Source organism: Pleurodeles waltl, chromosome 8, assembly GCF_031143425.1.
Source record: "Pleurodeles waltl isolate 20211129_DDA chromosome 8, aPleWal1.hap1.20221129, whole genome shotgun sequence".
Lineage (NCBI taxonomy): Eukaryota > Metazoa > Chordata > Amphibia > Caudata > Salamandridae > Pleurodeles > Pleurodeles waltl.
The window spans coordinates 1,510,674,226-1,510,699,846 of record NC_090447.1 but is presented as its reverse complement, the minus strand read 5'-3'; the positions used below and the strand labels follow the sequence as shown (position 1 = coordinate 1,510,699,846).

Genomic DNA, 25,621 nt, shown 5'->3' with positions numbered 1-25,621 from the left:
CTGGCTTATGCAAGGAGGGCACTATCTGTATCCTTCAAAGCATTTCCAGAGGCTCGGGGAGGCTACCCCTCCCAAGCCTGTAAACACCTATTTCCAAAGGGAGAGGGTGTAACTCCCTCCTTCCAAAGAAAATGCTTTTTTCTGCCTTCCTGTGACTGGGCTGCTCAGACCCCAGGAGGGCAGAACCCTGTCTGTGAGGTGGCAGCTGCTGCAGCTGCAGTGCAAACCTCAGAGAGCTGGTTTGGCAGTACTGGGGGTCCAGGGCGGAGCCCCAGGATGCATGGGATTGGCCTCCCAATACCAGATTTGGAATGGGGGGGCAATTCCATGATCTTAGACACCCACCCCACATGGCCATATTTTGAGTTACCATTGTGAAGCTACATATAGGTATTGGCCTATATGTAGTGCACGCGTGTAATGGCGTCCCCTCACTCAGTCTGGGTAAGTGGCCCTGGACAGCATGGGGGCACCTTTGCTAGTGCACCTAGCCTTCAGTAAATGAAAGTTAGACATATAGGTGACTTATAAGTTAATTAAGTGCAGTGAAAATGGCTGTGAAATAGTGTGGGCACTATTTCACTCAGGCTGCAGTGGCAGTCCTGAAGAAAGGTTTGTCTGAGCTCCTTATGGGTGGCAAAAGAAATTCTGCAGCCCATAAGGATCTCCTGGAACCCCAATGCCCTGGGTACTTCGGTACCATATACTAGGGACTTATAAGGGGGGGGTCCAGTGTGCCAATTGGAGTTGGAATATGAAGTCACTAGACTATAATGACTAATTTGGTAAGTAGGATCCCAGTGAGACAGGCAAAACACACTGAGAAATAGGGATTTAACTATGAGCACTGGGGTCCTGGCTAGCAGGATCCCAGTGAGACAGTAAAAACACAGTGACGCACACTCACAAACAGGCCAGAAGTGGGGGTAACATGCTAGAAAGAGGCTACTTTCTCACAAGGCTCATTTTTCAAACAATAGATGGTTAAAGGAGAATAGGTGCATTAGTCCTCACAATGATAATTTCTTCTGAAGAGCTTTAATGAAAATGAAACGCCATTTTTCAAGATATGCCCTCAGTGAAAACTGAACTCTTCTATTTAAATTGAAGATTACCCCATTGATAATTGGTATTTTACAGCTAAATATGTACTAAAAAGGCAAATAAAAAATGTAAGGTCTATATCTACCACAGTGCTAGGGGCAGTGCTTAATTTGAGCCATTGCTCGCAGGTGTCGCACACCAGCACTCATTTTTGGGAACCAAAACTTATATTTCCTCATCAGACTTTGACCCAGAGTGAGAGACCAAAAAGGGAATGAAGGAGAATAAGAAAGATGGAAAAGCAGTGACAAATGGGTAAAGCAGGAACATGAAAGAGTGAGATAAAAAGGCAGGGAGTGTTTGGTGGTGGAATAAAGAGGCATGAAGTGGAATCAAGAATATGCAGCCTTTGTATTTGCCACCCCTGACAATCGGTAGTGCTGGCCGTGGGCTTCTGATCGAATCTTTGGGCCCAGCAGCTATTCTTTTACAAGTAAAGCAGTGGTTATTGGGCCTCACTGAAAGCAGCTGTGCTGAAGGCAAACACCTGTGAACAACTGTGTACTGCTTTGTCTCAGTGGTAGCACACGCTGGGTTAGGTCCTAAAAGAGGAGTGTAATCATGTGGAGAGAATCAATAATTGCAAAAAGCTTAATATCAAGGGGGTAGAGAAGGATTACCCCCATGTGTGGCTGAGGGAGAAACCACACGCGGACTTCACACACTTCCCAAAGGGCCAGTCAACCCTTCATTATAAAACTGAGGGAATCCTACCAGCCTCGGTTTTGAAGTTCTTTCTATATGAGAAGAAAGGAATGTTCATGGCATCCTTTACCTATAGTTTAAAGAACAGCTTGTGCATGGTTTTTAAACTCAATTTAAACACTTGTGTTAAAAATAATGCATACTTATGGATTTTAAATGTAATACTCTTTCAGACATTAAGTTCATATGCATGCACACGCTGAAAGATACTGAATCCACCAGTTGTGCCATAGTTCTAGTAACTTACAGCGTATTCTACCTAGGTTTTTCAAGAATGGGGGCCTGCATCACTACTTTAGCATACTGAAACATTCCAGCTGGGCTCATGTTCATGCATTCTTGATGTTTGACATCTCTGAAGCCATATCTACAATACACACTGTTGATGCTGGTCTTGAATATTCCCTGTGGACGCTGTTCTTGTATAGATGATGGTCTTGAACATACATTGGCGATGCTCATCCTGGATTGATGTGTTCTTAAATGTACACTGTTGCTGCTGATGTTGGATAGATGCTGTCTTGAATATACACTGTTGATGTTAGCCTTTGATTCTTCTCTTTAATGTACACTGTTGACAACAGTCTTGGATTGATGCTGGTGTTGAATATACACTATTGACGCGAGTCTTGGATTGATGCTGGTCTTGAATATACGAGGTTGATGCTGGTTTTGGATTGACGCTGGCCTTGGATTGATACTGGTCTTGAATATACTCTGTTGATGCTAGTCTTGGATTGATGCTGGTCTTGAATATACACTGCAGATGTTGGTCTTAGCCTTCTAAGGGTAGATACCCAAGCTTCCTCTAAGATGGTGGCTCATTGTCCACAAATTGTGAATGTATGCGTCTGTTTCTACTAGACTTACAGACTGAGGAAGGAAGATCTACCTAGTCCAGTACAAAATAATTATAATTAAGATCCCAAGAAATATTTGGGTATAACAATTTCTGAAAACTATCAGGATCTCTACAACTGAACTACACACCTTTTAATAGAAAAAAAACACACACAAAAACCTAAATGTCTGCTAGTAGATTGAACCTACTTCCAATGACATTTAAAAGAACAGTATCACTGATAAAAATAAACATAGACCGCCGAGGTACCGCTGTGCTGAAGACCGCCAGTGCAGGCGGTTTTCTGCGTAGCGAATTATGACTGCTGGCAGCCCTCCATCCATACTGGCGGTCGGCGGGGAAGTGGAGGCTGCTCCTCCTCCACTGCCTGTCATCAGAACACCACACAACGAATCCTAACCCAGGATTCGGTGTGGTGGTGTTCTGGTGACGGGGTGCTGGTGGCGGAGCAGCCCCCATGGATCCTGTCCCCTCCCAGAGGATCACCGGACAAGGTAAGGTGATCGTCCGTTAGGGGAGGGGAGTGGGGGGTGTTGTGTGCGTGCTTGGGGGTGTGCGTGTGAGTATGTAGAGGGGGTGTGTGAGTGCGTGTATGCATGCGGGCGGTGTGCTGTGTGTATGGGAAATGTGTGCAGGTCGGTCTGTGTGCATGTCCGTTTGCATGTGTGCGGGTATGTGTTGTTGTAGTGTACGTGTAGGGGGGTGTGTATGTTGATGTTGGGGGAGGGAGTGGGGAGAGGGGGTGTATGTTCGGGGTGGGGGGTAAGGGGGGTCCTGCCACCTTTGGGGAGTGGTAGGGGGGTCAGGGGTGTGGGGGGAGGACTCGGGTGGGGGAGGGGGTTGGGGGAGACCCCTATCAGTGCCAAGGAAGGACCACCTTGGACTTAGTGGTGGTTCCAAACCACCTGAAAACCATGGCGGTATGCAGGGTCCTGATACTGCTGGCGGTCTGGTGACGGCCGCCGGGCTGGAGACCAAAGTCTCCAGCCCAGCAGTCGTCACCGCCCAGGCAGACGGAGTTGAGAAGTAGCGGATGACCATGGCGGTAAGCGCCATGGCCATAATTCAATTTTTTTTCCACCGGCCTATTGGCGATATTACCGCCACATCTCTCCCGCCCGCCAGGGTCATAGTGAGGGCCTATGTCAGCTTCTCTTCTCTACTTTGACATGCAATTAATACAAAAACCTTTTTTTTTTTTAAATAGAGAGCCTAGTTACCTTCTTTCAGTGGAATATAAACAACTTAGAATAAGAGCTAAGCTAACTCGGCACAAGGAAAAAGAGTATTAACACTTCAGGACTTCTGAACTATTGCTTGGCAATCATTATTGTAAATCTGACTTGACTTACAGGAACAAGTCCTACTTGCTAAACTTACTCATGGGTAATATACCCACAGGTTTGTTATTTCTGAAAACGGAACTCCATAAACAAAAACTAGTATGATAACACACTTGGAACTGCCTGTATACTTATCATATGCAAATAAGCAAATCTCATGTACACACAGAAAGACCATTAATCAACGTATGTACCAACCTAGAGGAAAGACCGGTATACCGCTGGAAGATATGGGTAAAATAGGCAATTGGTTCTTCAACAGGGACTTAGCCTTATGGGGGCCACATCAGCAACAAAATACAGAACCATAGAGGATGGTTTGGATGTTCATACATTAAACTTTTGCAGTGCTATGTGAACTACCAAATATGGGGCTGGAGAAATCCTGCAGTATTATAGAAACTCTATTTTCTGCAAAGACAAAATATACAGGCATTGGACAATGGGAAGTGTATCTTTCAAGTACACTCACATTTTGAACCTGTGCCCTAGGATATTGGTACATGTTTTGACTTGTTCAGCCCTTCAGCAAATCTGACATACATTATTCACTTATATTCACTTGTACTATTAACATTGTTGGATTATACTTAAGTTCAAAAAGTGCATTAGTGCTATTGGGATGCTCTGAATATTTAGACATTATGGAGAAACCCACTGAGGAAATTGCTTTTTATTTCTATGTTAATTGCATGACATATTATAACAAAAGACTGAAAAGATGGAGATCATCCTCAGTTTGAAATGTGGACTAACAAGATGAAGAGGAAGAAAGAATGAATTTGCTGAATAAATATGACAATATTTGAGGACAATGTATAGCTTCCCTCTCAATGTGTGAGTTATGAATTTTTATAATAATGATGAACTGTTTGTATAGTATTATCAATCTTTCTTTTTTTTTAAGCCAACAAGGAAAAGTAAAGAAAACTGATTGAATTTGTGCCAAATTGCACTCAAGCTTCCACTCTCATCAGACTAGACTTATTTCTGCCTTTCTCAAACCATTTATCAACTCACAGAGGAATTCCTGGCAGGGGTAAACCCATTTAGGTGTACAGAAATCTCTGTCGCAAATGTGGAGTTCTTTGTATCTGTAAATATCATTCAAGGAGTGGAAAAATGGGCTTGCCATCAGAAATTTGCAAACGTATGTTTGTTGGCTTTCACAAACTTCTCCAATTCTGCTTTCCACAATGGAATTTATGTACACCAGTGGTAGGAATGAAAATTGAACTCCACAAGGATTGCTGGGTTTGTAGGGAAAGGGATTTCTCCACAGGAAAAACAATTTTCCACGTCAGGGAAAACAAACAAAAAAAAACAATCATAGGGGGTCCTTTTTTCCACTATTAGAAGTTCTCCACTTAATAGAACTCTGCACAGCAGGATTAGGGTCCAGGTGGGAGTGTCCATATACCAGTTACAGTTTAGCCAATTAAGGTAATTTATTCCCACATCGTTCACTGCTAGTGACGTCACATATTATCCTGGGGACTGTGGTACTCATAAGAAATTAGAAAAATATTGTTCTTTATTTCTAATGAGTCATGCCAGCAATGATGAAATTTAACATGTCATGCATGATGTAATATGTGAAGTCATAAACAGTGCATGATGGGTGTGCAACACCTAACTATAACGTAAGTTTAAACACTGCTTTTTTCAGTGACTGTATATATGTATAAGCATAGAAATAATACCTTCAAAGTAAAGTAAAGACCAACTCAGTAACAACTGATGCTCATTTGAAACTCCATGGTGCCATAAATGACTAAAATCTTTCTTCTTATCTTTGAAGTAGTAGGGTTCAAATCATCAGGAAACATGATTTGAAATCAGTGCCGTTAGACCAATTATAAGCCCCTCAATGTTGCTACTTTACTGGTTCATAGGAGATGGTGTAAATTCTACAGTTCCTATACCAGCAGCATGGCTGCCAGTTTTACGTTTGCTTTTGATATTAGCACTGAATGTTAGCATTCTAGTTCTTTCGTAGAATTCTTTGTTTTCTGAAATGAGTATGTGCAATTAAAGAAAATGTACCTTTTGTTTCAGTTTTATGGACTGCTACTCATAAATTCTAATAATGAATTATAGTAATTCTTGGGCTGTATTGTTAATTTGTGGCGCATAATGCAATGCAGCATTTGAGTAGACTGTCCCTGGGAAACGTTCAGAGTAACTTTGTTTGCAGAAGAAGTTAAAAGCTTGGGACAAAAATGTTTTCTCGCACAGACTATGCACCACTGGCTGGGATCAACATTTTTAAATTTGTACTTTCTGCAGTTCCTTTAAGCTTAACTACACTTTCTAAAATCCGTGTTGAGACACCATTAATAACTTAATTATTTAAATGTTGCCTCAACACTATTGATAACTTTTCACAGACCTAGTTAAATGACCTTGAAAAATAGCTATCTTCACTAGCTATCATTAAATGTTCATGTTGCCCTATTTAAAAATCAGTATGTGGCTTTTGCATATCATGAAATCTTTCTCCTGCCTAGACAGTATCATGAAAAAGGTATGAAGGGTCTAACTTACAATAAAAAGTAAGATTTTCTTTTAGTAAATACGATTTTATTGACTTACTCAAGACGAAACACAACTATCATAAAAACAAATCCCAGGCTTCTTAACAGTGTATCTGGATTACTTTACTGTGTAATTGTGCAATATGAGAGCAATTCCAATCTAGTTATCGGATTGATAAAAGTTTGAAGCAAGAGTAACAGCACATTTTGATAAAACCTATGAAGAGATAAATTGGTTTGGAGGAGACTAAAAAGGAGAAGAGTGTAGAAACAACATTATCTTCCTCTCTTGCTTAAAATTAGTGTTCGTTTCTTGAATCTATAACTAAACAACTTTGATGGAGAAAGGGAAATAGTCTGTCTGTGAAGACCAATTATTATTGGAAGTACTATGGGAAGGATTGTCCTATTTGTTGCGAGACTGTGTTTAGAGTTCTGTGGAGGTCGGAGGGGTGAAGGGTTTAGAAGCTCTTGTCTCAGATATTATTCAGTTATCTAAAATAATTAAACGAAGGTTTATGAGAACAATGCTGAGGAATAGGACCAGGCGTGTTCAAAGGTAGGATTGGCTTTCTCAATTAATTTTGAATGATACGATTATATGAACAATGACCAGGTGATCTTTCACCAGAGTGTGCACAAAAGGAATGTCTGCACAAAGTAGTGCTATTTTCACACATTGATAGTAGAACAAACCCAGCCTTCGAGAGCTTCACGGGAATTCCCTGTCCTCGGGTGGCAGCACTATCCTCTGCCTTAGAAGGCCCCTTGGCTGTCTCTACCATTGGCGCATTTGTCAGCATATTAGAACCCAACCTAAAAGGGAGCTCTGCCGTAGACCTTATCCACGCTCTTCCTTGGAGTACTGAGCCGTTAGACTTGCGGGTTAACTCTTGAAATGCAGAGCGATAACCTCCTTGTTCAAACAACGTGCTCACGCCATTTCTTTTCCATCATTGTTTCCTTACAGAGGGAACAGGAGCTTGCCGCTAGAGCAATGAAAAAGGAGGAGAAGCTGAAGGCGAGGCTAGCATGGATAGCCGAGCAGAAGGAACGGGGCGTTGAGCTGACCGAAGAGGAACTGGTTGAAAAGCCAGAGGAAGAGCCTGAGCTTCCACCAACTTACATCCCAGAGGAGCCCAGCCCCATTCTCGCCGGATTTTACTCCACGCCCAGCAGGTTCTGGCTGTCTCTGGTAATATGTTGTGTACTCTTCAAATGTAATGTTATTTTGCCATGCATACAACCCATTAGTGCATTGTTCAACATAGATATTGTTCAATAGTGTCAGCATTTATCAAACAAGAACCAACCTTCCAATTGGGATCTTACCCTGCAGGTTGTTTTAAATGTAAAGCGAGGCTAAACAAAAGTGTATGTGTAAGTGTAGAAATAAAAAAAAGGCTCAAAAAGGTGTATGAAGCAGACATGCATCAGATTTCCACTACTGTCATCTTTCAAAGGGTAGACTACGGTTACACCAAAGGCATGTCATTAGGCCTGTAAAGGCCTTTTAGAGAAAGACTCCACTTTCTCGGGTAGTTTTAATGTTGGCAGCTCCAAGATGGCTTGCAGTTCAGGCCACCAAGAGACCAAGGCCATCAATGTGAATTCTGCACGTTTTGGTGCATGGAGACCAGAGGGTCGGAACTCCAAATTAAGCAGCAGGAGGAGGTATTTGTGGATCAAAATCCATTGATTTTGAGCTTTCTTCCCTAAATGACGAATAACTACACAGACGTGAGGTACTTGGCCCTTTTTCCAATGGTTTTCCCTTATTCCAGTGAGGAAATAAATCAGATGTTTTCCATTTGCTTTGTGCAGGATAAGAACCAATAGAGATTTTGAGGGTGTTTGGTCAGGACAAACTTGTTTCTGTCCAGGGGGCAGACTGTTGCAGGGGTCTGTTGGGCGCTGAGCTGTAGCGCTGTTCGCAGCCTGTGCAGGAAGTAAAGATCGTCCCAGTGTCTACATCCCCAGAATGAATCTGATATCACCGCGGTAAAATTCCACCACCCTTAATGAGGACCTGAGGGGTCAGTTAGACTGTGGGGTCTGTGGATGGAACTAATTTACATTAGGCACAGTTGAATACGTGTGGCTCTCCAGGACGATGTGGCCCACTCAGTACTTTTTGTTCTGTACAATAAACCCTGCAAAGGTGAGGATTTCATTCTGAACAATTTAGGGCAAAGCAGTTATCATTGTGCCCGGGTGGCTTAGTGGAAGATGGGCTTCCAGGGCAATCATTCGAGCTTGTGGCCGTCCTAGGCTTTGCCCAGTTCTAAATGAGGCAGCTGCCTGAGAGATTTTTCACTCTTGCCTGGATTCAAAGTCTTAGCTAGACCTTTTCCAAATATCCCATTTCCCCAGTTCCAACTTGAAATACCCCTGTCTAGATGAAGTTCATGATGCTGTTGGTAACCAACCAAAAATCTGCACCGCTACCAGCTGTTCTTGAGTAGAGTTTGATACTTTTTGGACATCATAAGCTCCAGCTACAGCTTAAGTATAACTCTATCAAGAACCGTGGCTTTAAGAAGTTAGGATTGTGTCTCCTGAATTGTGACTGATGTCTCTTGAACACAGTATACTGAACCCAGCTTAGTCAAGTTACAAGGCATTGACTCTTTCTGAATTGATGCTGTGTCAAACCAGTGCCTCGTTTTCTGGTTCTGTAAGAATCCCAGTACACCACTGGGGGATCTGGGTGTCCAGATATTTTTGGCAGATATTTAGCCACCTTGGCTCATAGCTGAAGCATTAGTTGAGTTGACTTGAACCTGAGAAAGTAGGGAAAAAGCAGACAGATCATAGCAACAGGGAAGCTTTGTATCATTTTGACTGACTGGCATTATCTGTTCTTTGTCAGAGGACTTAAAATAAAACACCAGGTAGAATGCCAGGTACCAAAAAGACTTCAGGATATTCGAGCAATATCAGAGTCCACCTCCTTTGTGTAGAGTCAGCCATAGGACTCCACATGTGTAATAGAGCGCTTACCATCATCAGGGCTAGACTTGTATTTGATGTTGGCTTTCTAACCCAGAAATTTAAGGAATTTCCAATGTTTTGTGAAATGTATTCTGTGAACCCATGTTATCTTTGAACAGTATAGCTTCACTCATCTCCTGAGTAACCCTCAATTGATCGCCCCTACTGTTGAAAAGCCATGCCTAAAATAAAAGTAACTGTGCATGTCCAAATTGATCACATTAGATTTTGAGGCCCTCAGTCAGAATAGGTGAATGGCCCCATTCTCTAAGGTTCTCTGCTAATTACAATGACAATAGGTATGAAATGGTGGCTGTAACACATATTTGCAACTCCTCCAGTCTGTAAAATCTGTGAAACATTAATCTAGGCAAGGCTGTAATTAAACATCAGGGTGGTAATGTCTATGTAATGTAGGCCAAAACACCAGGTTTGGCAACTCCCCAGACATGGCCTCATGGTAAGCTGTTGTTATCTTCTCATCACACAGGGCTCCAAAGGTCTATCAGGCTTTGATGTTCTGCACATTACGCACAATAGAATCCATCCGAAATTAAAATGTTGCATATGCCCTTTGTCTCAAACATGGCGTAATTTTTTCAGGGTGGCTATGATGCAGGATACCTCTACCACTGCCAGTTTGACCTGAATGAGGACGTCACCGAGGACCCTTCTTTGAGACAGGATGAACCCTTTGATGTTCTGCCCATTGAGAATACAGAGATGAACCCCATCAGGAAGATGTATTTTAGGTAAGCCAGTAGAAAGCTCATCACTAAACATGGGCAGGCAATCTAACAGTTGTTCACAGCACACCACAGCACACCACAGAACAGCAGCAACTATACGAACTTGGGGGTCTTAGGCTCTGATCAGGAGTGTGCAAAACTGAAAGGTCAGCAATTGTATTTATATAGCGCTTACTACCCCTGACGAGGCATCAAAGTGCCTTTCGGAGAGTAGCACACTACTCTGGAACCCAAAGAATCAGTGGTGGATTAGTATTGGGAACTATGAGTTAATTTGAGCGGTGGACATGTCAGTCTGTTAGTTGGATTGAATAGACTATTAGAGAGATAGAAGAGGTAAGAGTTTAGAAAGTATTATTTGGGGGATCATAGTAGTAAGATGAGGTTTGGGATGAGTGAAAAGGAGAGATGGAGGAGGGACGTCTTTAGAAAGTGATTAGGGAGATCATAGTAGCAAAATAAGGTTCCGGATGAGACAAAGTAGAGATACATATGGAAAGAATGTAGTAGGGTTGTTTGGGAGATCATATTTTTAAACTGAGGCTTGGGGTGAGCCAGGGGGGATAGAGGAGGGAGTGGTCCAGGAAGGGTTATTTTGGAGACCATAGTAGTAGAAAGAAGTTTGGGATGAGTCAGAGAGTGGAGATAAGGGATGGATTGAGAGAGTTCTAGAGTAGTACATTGGAGAGTGTGACTTTGTTCCATCTTGTACAATAGGAGTAAAGTAATAAATACATAGAGACATTATTATATAGAAAGAGATTATATGTATAATGAAGATAATCTATTGAGATTTAAGTTGTATTGTATAAATTCAGACTTTTAAGTGGTGCAGTATTTGAAGGTAATTTGTGTATTTTTATAACTCAAGGGTATTTATTTATTTTGTAATTGTATGTTTTCCTCAACATTTCAATAATGAAGTGCTTGTAGATAAATATTCATATTTACCTATTGTGATAGATGAATAAAACAGTTATGATAATATTTACCTGCTGTGATAAATAAATAAAACAGATAGCCATAAGCATCTAATCAAACAACTTAAAAAAAACTATGCAATGACCTATGAACGTGTTAAGCATAGAATCATATATATATTTTTAATCGTAAGTAGTATATACATTTGTTAAGCAGGGTTAAAGAGTATCTATATATTTTAAAAAACATAGTTATTCTACATATTTTTAGAAAGAAATGCACATATCTAGATATATACATACAATTTAGTTATAAATGTTTACATACACAGAGATATGCTGTACATTACTGTTTGAGTATAGTGGTTATGTAGAAAAGAGCCAGCTCATTGTCAGGCCACCACGTCCAAGCCTCAGCCCCCACCCTATCCTCACTATACCTTAAACAAGCATTTGCAATGCAATAGGACTCGCGTTTGCTAGAGTTAGAGCTATTAGAGTTGTAAATTCCTAACTAGACTTCTCTTGCCACATAAATTGAAAATGAAAAGTAAAACAGTTGACATAAGTGAGCCAATTCAAAGTGTCACAGCCGCCATGAGCGCGAAGGAGAGACACAAGAGGAAAAAGAAGTTTGCTTACAGTCCGACTTATTGTAACAGGATCGATGGCCAAGGCGGTAACAAATGTGCCACAGGGAGGGGACAAACGTAAAGCATTTACCAATGATAACAAAGGATTTTTGAAAGGCAAGCCCACGAACGAGTGAGTGTGATGGGCGTGCAGTGGGCGTGGATAAAAGCCACAGATAGATTACAACACGTCAGAATGCTTGTGCGCTCGACCTAAAAAGGGGTTGTTTTCCAGACTCAGGATGTCCTGCCCACTAGGACATCCTGTTGGCAAAAAAAGTAACAGAGGGAAGTTTACATTGAAGTAAGGCTAAGTCAGAATACTTTGTTCAGCTTCTCCAGTGCAAAGTTCCAAAATTCACATGGTATCGCAGGTAAGGACAAAAGGTTGCTATATTAGTGGTATTATATGAAATCTTATTCTTGGTGGCCAACGTCACAAGATTTGTGCCTTTTGTTGCAAAATAAGTGAAAAGATCATTTTCATTTTTTTATCCACGTACATCCACGTATGATCTATTAATTTTGTCGCTGGTTTCTGTACTAAACAAATTTAAATGTTGCACTTCTATTTCAAATAGTTTGAACGATTCCGCTCTGAATCAGGGAACCAAAGAGTGAACGCATGACCCTTTGACTGTGGCTACCTGAATTTTAAATTCTTAGCAAATCCCCTAAGTCTCTACAAGGTCCAGTTATACAGTGCAAACTGAAAAATGTATTTACTATAAAATGTTTACAGGTGATAGTGACATTTCCTAAAATGCGGTATTCTTGTCTTATTCAATGCCATCAAATGTTACAGTTTTGGGACTTTTCTTTATTGCCACTGGCAGCTGTGAAATCACTGAAGATGGTGAGTGCAACTTCTTAGTTGCAGATACCAAACCCCTCCTTGCTTTCTAACAAGGTTCCACCATCTAAAATGGAACAGCACAGCATTTCAGAACTTGTAACCACCATGCATTCACATAACCCCTGGTTGTGCCTCTCAAGGTAGGACATCTTTTCAAACCTTTGCAAATTCTGCAATGTTTGCAAAATCCTAACCATCAACACATTGGAACAACAAACCACTTCCAACACCGCATCCCCCTTGTCTTCGTCCCATAGGTGTGTTACCACTGTTGTCCAATTACATGCAACATACCACAGCACCTGCTACTCCCAAGGTGCGACCCCAAGGTCAAATCGAGTCCAGTCTTTAGAAATGGTTGTGCACCTGTAAGTTACAGATCATTCGAATGGAAGTACAGTTCCAAATCATATGTAATCCAAATCATCTTTGTATTTTCCTTAGTCAGTGCTTAATTTGTGCTTGTTGTGTCCGGTGCTGAGCACCGGCACTTATTTTTGAGGGCCGGGGCTTATTCTTCTGCCCAAAGCATTTGCTGCGAGCAAAAGAGATATATGTGAAAGACGGAAGAAGGAAAAACTTAAAAGCGTCATAGAGGGACAAAGTAGAAAGTTGCAGGATGAGCTGAAGGGGCAGGGGTGGCCGAGATGGCTTCAGGATTACGCTGCCTCAGTATTCCGTGCTGGCAGATTTAATTACAGCAGCCTCCTGTTTAAGAGAAGGGCTTTGAGCACCGGCACCTCTTTATTTACAAATTAAGCACTGTCCTTAGTGCTATAAAAAAGAGTCAGTCAGCGCGTTTTGTTCACCACATGTTGTATACCATGGTGTGCTTTTGGAACCAGAGACTCAGGGCCTCATTACGAGTTTGTCGGGTGGCCTCGTTAGGTCGTAAGACCGCCAGTTCGGTCTTCTGCCCGCTGACCCAGCAGAAAACTACCCACAACATTGATGCTGGCTCGTAATAGACTGCTCAAGAATATGCAAACCCGGGTGTACGTAAGGAATCGGGATTGATTTGATGATTTTTTGGGACGGAACGAATAAGTTGCTTCAGTGGTGGATTTTGAATTTTAAGTGCCCTGAGGAAGTTCATATGTGGTGAAGGAAGCGCGTTTGCTGTCTCGTTTTCATAGCACCAAAGGCAATAAAAAGATGATTTGCAATGCGTATGATTTGGAACTGGACTTCCATTCAAATGAATTGTAATTTATCAGTGCACAACCATTTGTAAAGACTGCACTGTTTGCAAAATCTTGCTGAATTAGGTTTGGTGGGAAAAAATCTCAGCAAAAAAACACTTTTACTGAGAATATTCTCTCACAAAACTTCGTTAGTGTTCATGGGTGAGGTTTTGAGACATTTTACAATACTTTGCAACCTTCACGTAATCTCCTATTTAGTTGAAGAATTTATCAATTTTTAGCTGTATTTTTGTGTTGTTTTTGGATGTTGTGTTTTTGGTTTATAACCTTTGCCTGGGACTGAGTTCTTTCCTCTTCATGCATGTCTACCAATATGTTCTTACATGTATTTAAAGCCATATTATGAATACCTACTTTTTTTTAGAAAGATTAGTCAATTATAAGTAAGATTTGAAATCAATAAAGTCTTGAGACTGTCGTTATACTGTTTCATATTGTGTTTTTTTAAATAAAAGCAGAACGGTTAATGTACAGATAGTCCTTATGCACAGACAAAAAGAACACTGTGCCTTGCACAGCCCTAATAGTCGCGAAGAGGGAACATATTTAAATTGAAAATCGTTTTTACAGTCAGATGTCCAGGTACATCTTTACAGCTCATTTAAAAAACCTTTAAACAAAATCCTTATGCAACATGCATGGGCACACCTAATAGGTCTAGTTTTTTTTTCAACAAACCCAATAGGTAAGACTTGTAATTGAAATGCAAGGTAGACCTGTGGACTTTGTAAATGCTTGTTCATGCTGCACACACAGACCCACTAATTACTATTCTATTGTTATACTCTGCACCTGCAAAAGAGGTAATATTAAAGAAATATAAATCCTTTCGGACAAATGTGGCATTCACATGGCCCCGTAGATTTGAAAAGCTGGACTCCGCTCTTTCCTCATGCAGCTTGCAGCAGCATAGCCCATTCCTAGAGGTCACTTGAGTCAGTCACCAATCCTTGCTGCAGCAGCCTGCAGGACCCTATGTAACTTCTAAGGGAGGTCCCAGTCTGATACAAGCCCATTCTGCATCAAGCTTCAGGACTTTAGGTGACTCCAAAAGGACCCCAGTCACATACAAGCCCTTTCTGCAGCAGCCTGCAGTACCCTAGGTCACTCCTAAAGGAAACCCTAGTCACATGCAAGCCCATTCTGCAGAGGCCCGCAGGACCTTAGTTCACCTCTAAAGGAGACCCGAGTCACATGCAAGCCCTTTCTGCAGCAGCCTGCAGTACACTAGGTCACTCCTAAAGGAGACCCGAGTCACATGCAAGACCTTTCTGCAGCAGCCTGCAGTACCTTGGGTCACTCCTAAAAGAGACCCCTGTCTGATACAAGCCCATTCTGCAGCAGCTGCAGGACTTTAGGTGACTCCAAAAGGACCCCAGTCACATACAATCCCTTTCTGCAGCAGCCGCAGGAACTTAGATCACTCCTAAAGGAGATCCCCGTCACATGCAAGCCCTCTCTGTAGCAGCCTGCAGTACCTTGGGTCACTCCTAAAGGAGACCCAGTCACATACAAGCCCATTTTGCCGGAACCCACAGGACCTTAGTTCACCTCTGAAGGAGACCACAGTCACATACAAGCCCTTTCTGCAGGAACCCACAGGACCTTAGTTCACCTCTGAAGGAAACCCCAGTCACATACAAGCCCTTTCTGTAGCAGGTACAGGAACTTACATCACTCTTGAAGGGGACCCCAGTCGGATACAAGCCCTTTATGCAGCACGCTGCAGTGCCGTAAGCCAGCGGTTCTAAACCTTCTGACCTTCGTGGACCCCTCCTGGGTCATTATTGGAAGCCAGGAATTCCGGCTAAGCATTTTTGATGATTTGAACTGCAAAACAATACCAAATTAAGCATCCATCAAGTACTCAAATGATCAAGTATTTTATTTAATGAATAAACAAATATAACAAAATCTAAATTTCAATTTTAATCTAAAATGTTGAACTTTTCTATTTTAAATTGAGGCCACTCATCATCCCTACTCTACCCTGTTGCATGCATTTTCACTGCTCCCACAAATCAATCTGAGTACACTAACTTAATTTTTAGCCTCCAGTTTCAAACTCATTCACATTTACAGAACGTGTCATTTCTTTTAATTTTACACTTGATTAATCTGTTAATATTATTTAATTTTCAAAGCAGTTGCGTACCCTCAGAGGATTTTTTGTGTACCCCAAAGGGTCCCCGAACTACAGGTTACGAATCACTGCCTTAGACAGATACCAATGTCCTTTGAGTCTGACACAAGCCTTTGCTGTAAGCAATCAACGAATCAGGATTTATAGAGCGCACTAATCACCTGTCAGGGTAGCCAGGTGCTAGGTCTAGGAAGCAAGGGGGCTTCAGTTGAAGAGCCAGGTCTTGCGTCCCTTTCTGAATTGCTAGAGGGAAGGAGAGGTCCTATGTGGATGGTTAGACTGTTCCAGGATTTTGCGGCAAGGTAGGATAAACTCTGTCCTCCACTCTTGCTGCGGCAGATGCGTGGTGCAAGCTTTAGAGATGAAGATGGAGCCCAGGCGTCTGGAGGGTCTGTGGAAGCTTAGGCGGGTTTGTAGGCGTGCACCAAAATCTTGAATTGGCAACTCTTGTGTACGGGGAGACTCTTCAGGTTGGGGTGATGTGGGTACAATGTTTACTTTAACACGATTAATAAAATCGGATGTGCATGGTCAAAGGCACTTTTATTTTTCAGGATAAACTAGCTAATTTTAAGGGGCCTAATGTGGCCCAGCAGTAGTTGTCTCAAAGTGGAATCCAAGGAGAGCTCCAAGAGGTGACACACAGTGAGTGGGAGCTACAGATCTGTGTAAGCAGCAAAAGCATCAGATGAGGCTGGGATGGTCAAGGACTCTTCCCATCAAAAGTTCCTCTCATGAAAGCCAGAGGAAGTGTAAGTTTCATTTAAAGAGTGGTGGAATGGGGAATTTGCTGTAAATTGACAGATGTCCCATCCCACCAGACTTCGCTTCAAGGCAACTGATACGATTCCAATACCTGAGGCTCAATCTGCTCTGCCATGTTAAACACTTACTCAGAGGTCCATCCCCCACAGAGCTACTGACTTTAGAGCACTGGAAGTCCTGCCCTCTTGAGGCATGGCCATCCCTGGCAGGAAGAATCTGCAATGACCCATAGATGTGCAAGGAAAGCTCCCATTAGATCAAGATCATTGTTACAAGTTCGTCCTGTGGAGTTTCTTTGTCTGAAACAAAAATGGTGCATAGCAGCCTGCATGACCAGGTGGACTGCCTGGCACCATCTTTGGATGAAAAGTTCTACCCAGAATGGTAGGAACTCTAAATGTGGTGTATCTTCCAGTGTATTAGGGGTGTGCTACAGCCCCTGTATAAATGTATTCTCTAGGTGGTACTTAAATTCAGAGACTCTGATATTATGTTGTCAAAAGATAAGTGTGTGTATTTTCACTATGATTTGTAATGACTGATTATACTTTGAAAACACTGTGATTTATGATGGTGTTGCATTACTATGTAATGTAGTAAAATGATTTAAAAAAATAAAACCCCAGGTTCACCAAACTTTTCTAAATTTTTCAGTAACAACCAACAGTTGCTCTTATGTGGAATGGAGAACGGAGCAGTGCGGGTGTATCCACTTGAGGCCAGTGACCCGCAGTTGGACTCTCTGCATGGCTACTGGTCCCTGGGCATCCATGACAACCAGTATGGGCACATCCAAGCCATCTGCTCCAGCTATGATAACCAGTTCTTGGTGACCTGTGGGGCTGATGGCAACATCTTCAGCTTCAGCATCTTGTCCCAGGAGGACATCGAGAAGGATATGAGGGGAAAACGGGCGAAGGTCCCCTCTCCACGGGTAAGGTCAAATCCATGAAGTCCCTTATGTTTTAAAACAAAACTGTGAATAATAAATGAATTTGAACTTTGCGAGATGGGTACACATTTTCTACATTACATTCCACCAGTGAAGATAATAGTGTCCTGCCTAACAAAATTTGTCTTATTTGTAACTATTCCTGAAGCACTTTCAGCTTTAGGTATAGTTAGGTACATTAAATTGAGATCCAGGGATAGAATAGAGATGAACATAAGGGATTAGTTTACATAGGGACTAGAGCATCACACCAGACCGGAAACAAGTAAGCAAATTCCACCTCAAAGGCTCAAGGTATAAACAGCATCCCACATTGTGAGCATCTTCTCATCTTTGCTAAGTCAAGTGAATTGATGGGCCATATGGATTTAGTAGGATTCAGGCATAACCTTAAATGCCAAGTTGTAGGTGGAGTGTATGGGCACTGGAAGAAAGAGAGGTAGTGCCCATCACTAAGCTGTAGTTTATGACTGCATTGGAATGGAGCGGGAGGCCTGTAATGATGAGTAAGATTTAACGTGGAAGCGCTTAAGACTGGCTGAGGTCTCCCTAGGAATGTGTGCACTGAGTTGTAACTAAGGACAAAGAGCCGAGGCACCAGCATTGTGCACATACTTTACATATACAAAGCAGTAGTATAACCTTTTTAATACGTTTCATCTGTGCAGTAAAAAGAGACCTAAACATACTGGGACAGAAACTCGACCTGAAGAAGTAAAGTCTTTAATTTTCAGTTGAACATATGAAGGCCTGTGATTACCCCTTGTGTGGTAGCCAACACCTGCACAGGACTAATCACCTTGCCATCCATCATAAGGAAGCTGCTTGTAAATTCACTGGGAACTCTGAATGAAACACTTGCAAATGTTTGCACACGTTTCTGCTCCTCTTCTCTCCCCAGGATATAACAAACTCCCAAGATAATCAATAATGGGCAAAAATTATTGTATTTTGTAAATATTTGTAGTGTTTCGTGACAAATGTGACTTATTAGGCAAACCAGTGTCTGAACAGCATGAATGTGTCTTCTTTTGTGGCCTTGCACTGGTACTTCCAAATGTCCACAAATAATGACTGCACGCCACCACAATGATTTAATTGGTCACATTCACAAGTAGAAGATAACAATTCCTCCCTGAATCATATTTCATCAAATTCTGTGTAAGTAATACATGCTCCATGGTCCATGAAAACAGCTTCTCCCTGCAGTTCCCGAGAAGATCACTGAATGCAGCTCATTCAAATTACTGCAGCCAGACTGAATGTTGGCTTTTGTGGGGAAGAGATCACCTCAATCACTGGGACGGTCCTTCTTCGGATAACTGGGATTGGTCATAGGGCGTCCATGAAAAATCACATAGTTTCCTTGCATCTTAATGTAAGTGATATGATAGTGGACTCTCAGGTGTGTTAAACTTGCCCTTTTGGTCATCCCCTTTTTTAGATCTACTAGAGCAGGTAGCAGTGCATTTTTGTTGCTGCTACAAAACCTTTGAACTTCCTCCTCCTTCATCTTTGGATGGAGACCTGGTTGCTGAAATTGTGAAAGAGTCTAAAGGTTAGACTTTTCACCTAATAGTTTTGTAGGATGTTCAGCTGTTTGTTATGAATTAGAACTTAGCACCCCATAGTAGTCATTGTGCTCTATAAATGCTTCAACATGATATAAAATAAAATAACATATTTACACACAGTACAGCTGGCACAGAATCCCTCCTCGATCAATTGGACTTGTCCATTACACTGCTGCACGCTCTGTATCTGTAAAATAGCATCTGTAGTCTAGACGTAAACTATACCCTTGAATAATTTAATTCACCATTAATTCTGTCTTGGTGCTGTTTGACCTAATGTTTGCTATTCAGTTTTCCTTACAGATTTGTTTGCAATACATCACCCTTCTTTAATGTGCCAGAGGCAGAACTTGTGGGTTGTCAATGAAGTTGAATTATTCATGTGAATTTTTTTTAATTATGGTTCTCTACATTCAAATTTTATGATGGGTGCATTATGCTTCCAGTTGTATGGTTAACCATAACTGGCCAATTTCATTGTTTTGTAGACTTCTTTGAGTTCATCCACAATGTCTCTTAACACAAGTTCATTTAAATAATCTTATACCCTATGGGGTTTCTCTTGAAAAGGTAGAATATCTCTGCATTTGTGTGAAATCTGAGAGCACAACTTTTTAGGAATTTCTAAATGTTTTTCAGTTGACCAAATAAAAGGTCAACATTCTTGCCACCTTTCTATTATGGAAATGTGCCACTCGTGGTATATTTGGCTAAAACACCCCTAAAAAGAGTGAATTGCAGAATACAAAAATTCTAGAGGAAAAGATGCCCCCCGAATAGGAGCACTGCAGATTTTGATAAGCCCGCTCATCTCCTTTAAGACTATTGGAAGCTGCTCTATCCCAGCAGCAGGGTAAGAAGGCGGCTTGTTGGTACCACCCAGTGAGGAAGAACCTGGACACAACTCTGGTTTCACAGAGCTGTTTTATGCTGGGAGCACAAAACCTTTGGGGGACTTTCAGGCTTCACTGGACGTCATAAGGCATTGTGTTTCTTTTTAACTTCTGTCTGAAGAAAACAAGGCCTTTTCAACTTTTTCCTTAGTGGGCTTTCATCTCCTGTTCTCTGAGGCCATCATAGTGGTTATTTTTGTTAAGAGTCTAGCTTGCAGGATGAAGATGTCAAGAAATGACAACCATAATGTTTTTGAGACCTGTCTTCTGGACTTTCTCGCCATCATGGACTGTGACATTACCAAGACGATCTTACAGAAGGCTGAGTGACTGGAAGGTGTCTGCTTGAGGGCTAAAAAGAGTGACATGGATAGAAGATTCCCATTGTCTACTTTAGTACCAGCCCCTGATCGTTAGAGGACAAGTATCCACCTGTTCACTGTCCCATTCCACCATCTACCCCTTGAGAGGGTGGCTGGAAATAATCTGGAGATCAACAGTGCACACATTCCCTACTGACACAAAGGTGTTTGATATTAAGAGGCTCAACAGAACATTGTTCAAAGTCCGAGCATTCATTATTAAGCTGTACCCAATTTGGACATATTTTCTGTTCAGTTTGTCAACTGCAAAACATTTAAAGTTGTTTGAAAAGTTGTGTGCCAGGATCTCATGCATGCACAGAAATATTCTTCCCTTTATAAAGCCAGAGGGCATGATTTAGATTTTGGCTGTGGGGGTTACTCGGTCACAATGGTGATGGATAGCCTGACTGCTGAAATTCGAATACCAATATATCCTATGGGGTTTAGATTTCGGCAGACGGTCTACCCGTCACTGCTGTGAAAGAGTAACCCATCCACTGTAATCTAAATCAGGCCCAGAGTCCATACCGACGGTGGAACACTGGAACTACAAGGAAATAAGATTTCCCTTCTGTGGGTGTGCTGCAGTGCATTTTTGACTGTGATCACTGTAGGAGTGACCATTTCCCACAGATTTCCTGCCGTCTCCCCGAAGTCAGCATTACAACTGCAATTCAAGTGTAACTGGGGTCACCATGTTGGTGTTGGATATCAACATATGGTGAATATGTTGTTTGAGAATTACTACCCAAAGGTGGTGCATTTTTCACACAATTATGGCACTCTTCAGACTTATTAGTCCACTTCACTTACCCTATTTCTGTGGATACCTAATGATGTCAAAGCTGCTTTTTTTTTTTTGTTTTTTGTTTTTATCTCAGAACCATAGACATATCTGTGGAGATTAATGATTTCGATACACAAAAGCTGATATTATTTTAGCCTGAATGTTTTGAAAAGCGTTGAATATACACCAAACCACACAAGATCCTGCTCTGGCAAATATTTGTGTCTACATGCCAAGTCTGCTGCTAATCTCTCAAATTGCTGTGATTATAGATGAGAGGAATAATGAACATATGGATTCGTTTGCACTTCCACAAAAGTGCTTTCCTCCAAATCATTTGAACTCCTAGGCTAATTAAAAGCCAAATTTGGAAAACAGTGATAGAGTTAGACACATCAAATATCTACCAATATTTGAGTGGATTTGTTACACAGCTCATTTCCTATGTAAGCTTCAACTTAACCACAACTATGTCTTATACAAGACAAAGTCCACATTAAGTCTAAGAATTAACAACATAGAAATTGTCAGTTTGTCGTAATGATCACCACCACACTAAAGCATGCAAAACATGCATATCTTTGATCTGGAGTTGGACCATGAGCACTTTATAGTTATGATCAATTTCCAAGGTTTTCAAATCTTAGATTGATTAATAATATTCTATAATGTAAGTTTGGCAATTATATTCTGGCCTTTGATGAGAGATGGTGGTATTTTCAAAAGGCAGTTCACCTCTGGCAGTAGTTACAGTGTAGCTCACCAGAGCAAGCACCAATTAGTGTTTTTAGATTTTCCATCATATGCATAACTTTCTATCACAACTTGAATTGTTTTAGAGATATTTGTTACATTTGGTGCAAATTGGTCAAATGGTTCAAATGTTTTTTTTGGGGGGGGGGGCGGGAAATCAAAACTTGTCACTTCTTACCTTTTTCATTTGTCACAAAGGTGATTTGATACATAAATAATTGAGAAATTATTATGTGAATGGATGCCAGATTTTAATGTCACAATGGCCTTTCTGTCATCCAGTGCCTTTTTTTTGATGTGGTGAAATTTTAGCCAGCAATTTTGGAGATACAAACCAAAATGTACATGTCCAGTGTGCCTACCCCTCTCTCACCAGCATAAATCCATTCCTCGCCCCTTGGGCAAGGTGAAGTGGGGTTTATTAATAAATACCTACGTTTGGGATCGCTGGATAGAATTTGGACAATAATGCACCCTGCCATTGTTAAAGGACTTGAGGTAGTTGAAAAAGCCCCAACAAGGTGAATGCACAAGCCTTCTCAAAGAAACAAACCTATTGTCCTACGTTTGGGATCGCTGGATAGAATTTGGACAATAATGCACCCTGCCATTGTTAAAGGACTTGAGGTAATTGAAAAAGTCCCAACAAGGTGAATGCACAAGTCTTCTCAAAGAAACAAACCTATTGTCCGTAAAACAAAAAAGCAATTTAACTAAACACATCCAGATCAACCTGCAGCATTTTTTCTTAATTGCTAAATGGACACAAACATCACAAGTTACTTAAAACAAAATAGCCAAAACGTCCATCTTCTTTGGGAAAACCAGGTGTATGTGGAGTCACAAAATGCCTCCCATCCTTGGACAACACAGGGGCCTGAAGTCTCCTTATACCACATGCCATTGTACAAGCTGTGGGCTACTTTGTAACACCCTCTGGCCTTGTGCAAGATGGCAATTGGAAACAAATTCACTTTGTTGTCCGTAGGGAGACTAACTAATATCTTCCCCTCCCTTGGGCAAGTAGACACAGTACCCACATACCCTCTCATTTAGACAGGGTAGGTGGAAAGGTAAGAAAAGACCACTTGCTTCCTTGGCTTCGTGAAATGATTGGGCAAGGCGAGGGGGAGACATACACCCCTGCCCATTCTAGAATACAGAGGAAACAAAGCAACTTTGCTTATGGGCAAAACGAGGTGAAGGGCTCTAACTAATCCTCTGCCTTTATGGCCAACTGCGAGGAGTGTCCATTCATTTTTTATAATTGTTTACAGTTTGCCTATATTTTTTTAACATCTCCACACCCTTATGCAAGGTAAGGGTCTTAAGGACCCTCATTTCCTGCATATTATTGAGCTTGGGAGGAGGGTCATTTATTAATCACCCAAACTCCTGCCTTTGGCTAACGTGGAGCTGCCTAGAGCCCCCAGTCCCTAGGAGATGTTGACCTTCCCAGGTCTCTTTCATCCTCAAGAAAATGAGGGTGAAGGAGGACTGGGACTTCTGCCACCTGCCTTGACACCCTGTTTGTAGTAGCAAAGCAGGAGTAAATTAAATCAGGCTCATCTGGCACATTAGAAGATGCGCATATCCATAACAATGAGATTTCTTGAAAAAGTATTTAGTTAAATTGGTATGTAATTTAATAGTGGCTACATCACACATTCTAAGCTGACATGAATGCAGAAGTTAAAATTCTACCTTAAACATCCCTCCATCCCCACCACATTCACTTAACCAAACTTCTGAGCTACTCAAACCTGGTGGATTTCTTGCATGTTTAAGGAGAATGGCTGCAGCTAAGAAAACGTGTCTTAAATTAAACCACTCCCATATACAATGCTGATCCTTACCTAATTAAACCAAGCAACAGGAGAAACCAGCAGACCCAAGAGAACCAGGGTATAACATGTAAAGGTACAACACTGTCCAATTAGGTATCATTTGTAGGCATGATTTAATTTTATACAATAACTCATTGATGAATTGGTTAAAGCCCAAAGGGTCAATATGAAAAGAGAAATGCAGGATATGACCAGGTTCACACATTGTAATATGAATTAGGATTATTTGCAGTGAGATGCAACATATAGTGTCATTAAATCAATTTAAAATGCGCTAAGTGTAATGTGAGCACACAGTCCCCAGACAATTTCATGCAAAATGGCGCAGGAAAATAAAAGGTGAACACCATACAAAATGTAAGATGGTGCAGAGGTGAAAATGTGGGGAATACAGGTTCCAGAATAAAGAATATATAATCCCAGTTTTTTAAGGAGATGCCAGTCAACCAAGGAGTCAATCAGTCAGGGTCTCTCTCAACCAGACCTAGTGGACAGCGTTTCTTTGCTGATTTCAATCAAGGGTCATCATCAGAACAGGGAAGATAAGTACTGAAAAGAAGCATTTCGAAATGCTGCATCAAAAGCAGGGAGGATGGGGACGGAGGGGGGAGGTTGAAGGAAAGTTAGGAAAAGGAAACATTTGATTAAACCTGTGGATGTAATAAGCCAAAGAATCTAAAAATTAAATGTAAGTGGTCATATCCGTAATACCTGAGACTCATACAAAAGAAACCTAAAATATAAATAGATTACCATAAGAATCTATCAATGTACCACAAGTGATTCTGGAATATTGGTGAAAAGGTGACCCAAAATAATCTTTTATATAACTCCAGAGACACCCGAAGCAATCTTATAAAGCAAGCAAATAAGATTGCCTTTGTTGCCGATTAACCAAACATAAATTATACCTCACAACAATTTATTACAATTCTGGTTACCACCGGGTCATGTATAAGTTTATTGTTACTAACAAGGAAAAATTCAGATCTCAGGGTGTCTAAAACATCTGCCTTTCTCCAGGGGGGTACTGGAGCAAATAATATGATTAAATGCTTGTGGTGCGTAGAAGGAAACTGCAAGGGGTAGAAGTATTTTCCCCAATGTACTCACTAAGGAAACCGGTCATGTGTACTGTGTCAATCCAACACAGATCACTTCTCATTATAACCCTTAATTGAATTATGGGTCTATATACCATTGACTACCGTTGACTACTTCTGGTGGAGAGAGACCCTCATTGACCCATTGGGGTATTGGACTCTGCTTAAAAAATTGGAAGAATATATTCTTTGTTCTAGAACCTATATCCCCCCCATCCTTTGACCTCTCCGCATCCTTATGGTTTTTATTGTCTATACCTTTTATTTTCCTGCTTAGTTCTCCATGAAATTTTCTGAGCACTATGTTGTTACACTGAGCACATATCACATTGATCAGATATTTGCCTGATTCACAAAGGCAAACTTAAACTTTTGTGTACGTTTTTGATTGTGTGCTATTCATAAAGGTAATTTACTAGTAGTATGTTTACAACTGCGGAGTCTCCGCACATAAAAAGTTAGGACAGTCCTGTCTTGTTATGTGAAAGACTTTGCAATTGTAAACATACTACTAGTAAAATCCCTTTGTGAA

At 41.3% G+C, this 25,621-nt stretch overlaps 1 protein-coding gene across 4 annotated transcripts in view; it reads left to right on the top strand.

Annotated features, from left to right (window-relative positions):
- Window positions 1–25,621, top strand: part of CFAP44 (cilia and flagella associated protein 44) — a 382,521-nt gene that overhangs the window by 234,738 nt on the left and 122,162 nt on the right. For all 4 annotated transcript variants that reach the window (XM_069202788.1, XM_069202786.1, XM_069202785.1 and 1 more), the window contains 3 exons: window positions 7,522–7,746; window positions 10,149–10,297; window positions 17,470–17,749. In XM_069202788.1, the coding sequence (XP_069058889.1) occupies window positions 7,522–7,746; window positions 10,149–10,297; window positions 17,470–17,749 (654 nt within the window). The remainder of the gene's footprint in view (window positions 1–7,521; window positions 7,747–10,148; window positions 10,298–17,469; window positions 17,750–25,621) is intronic.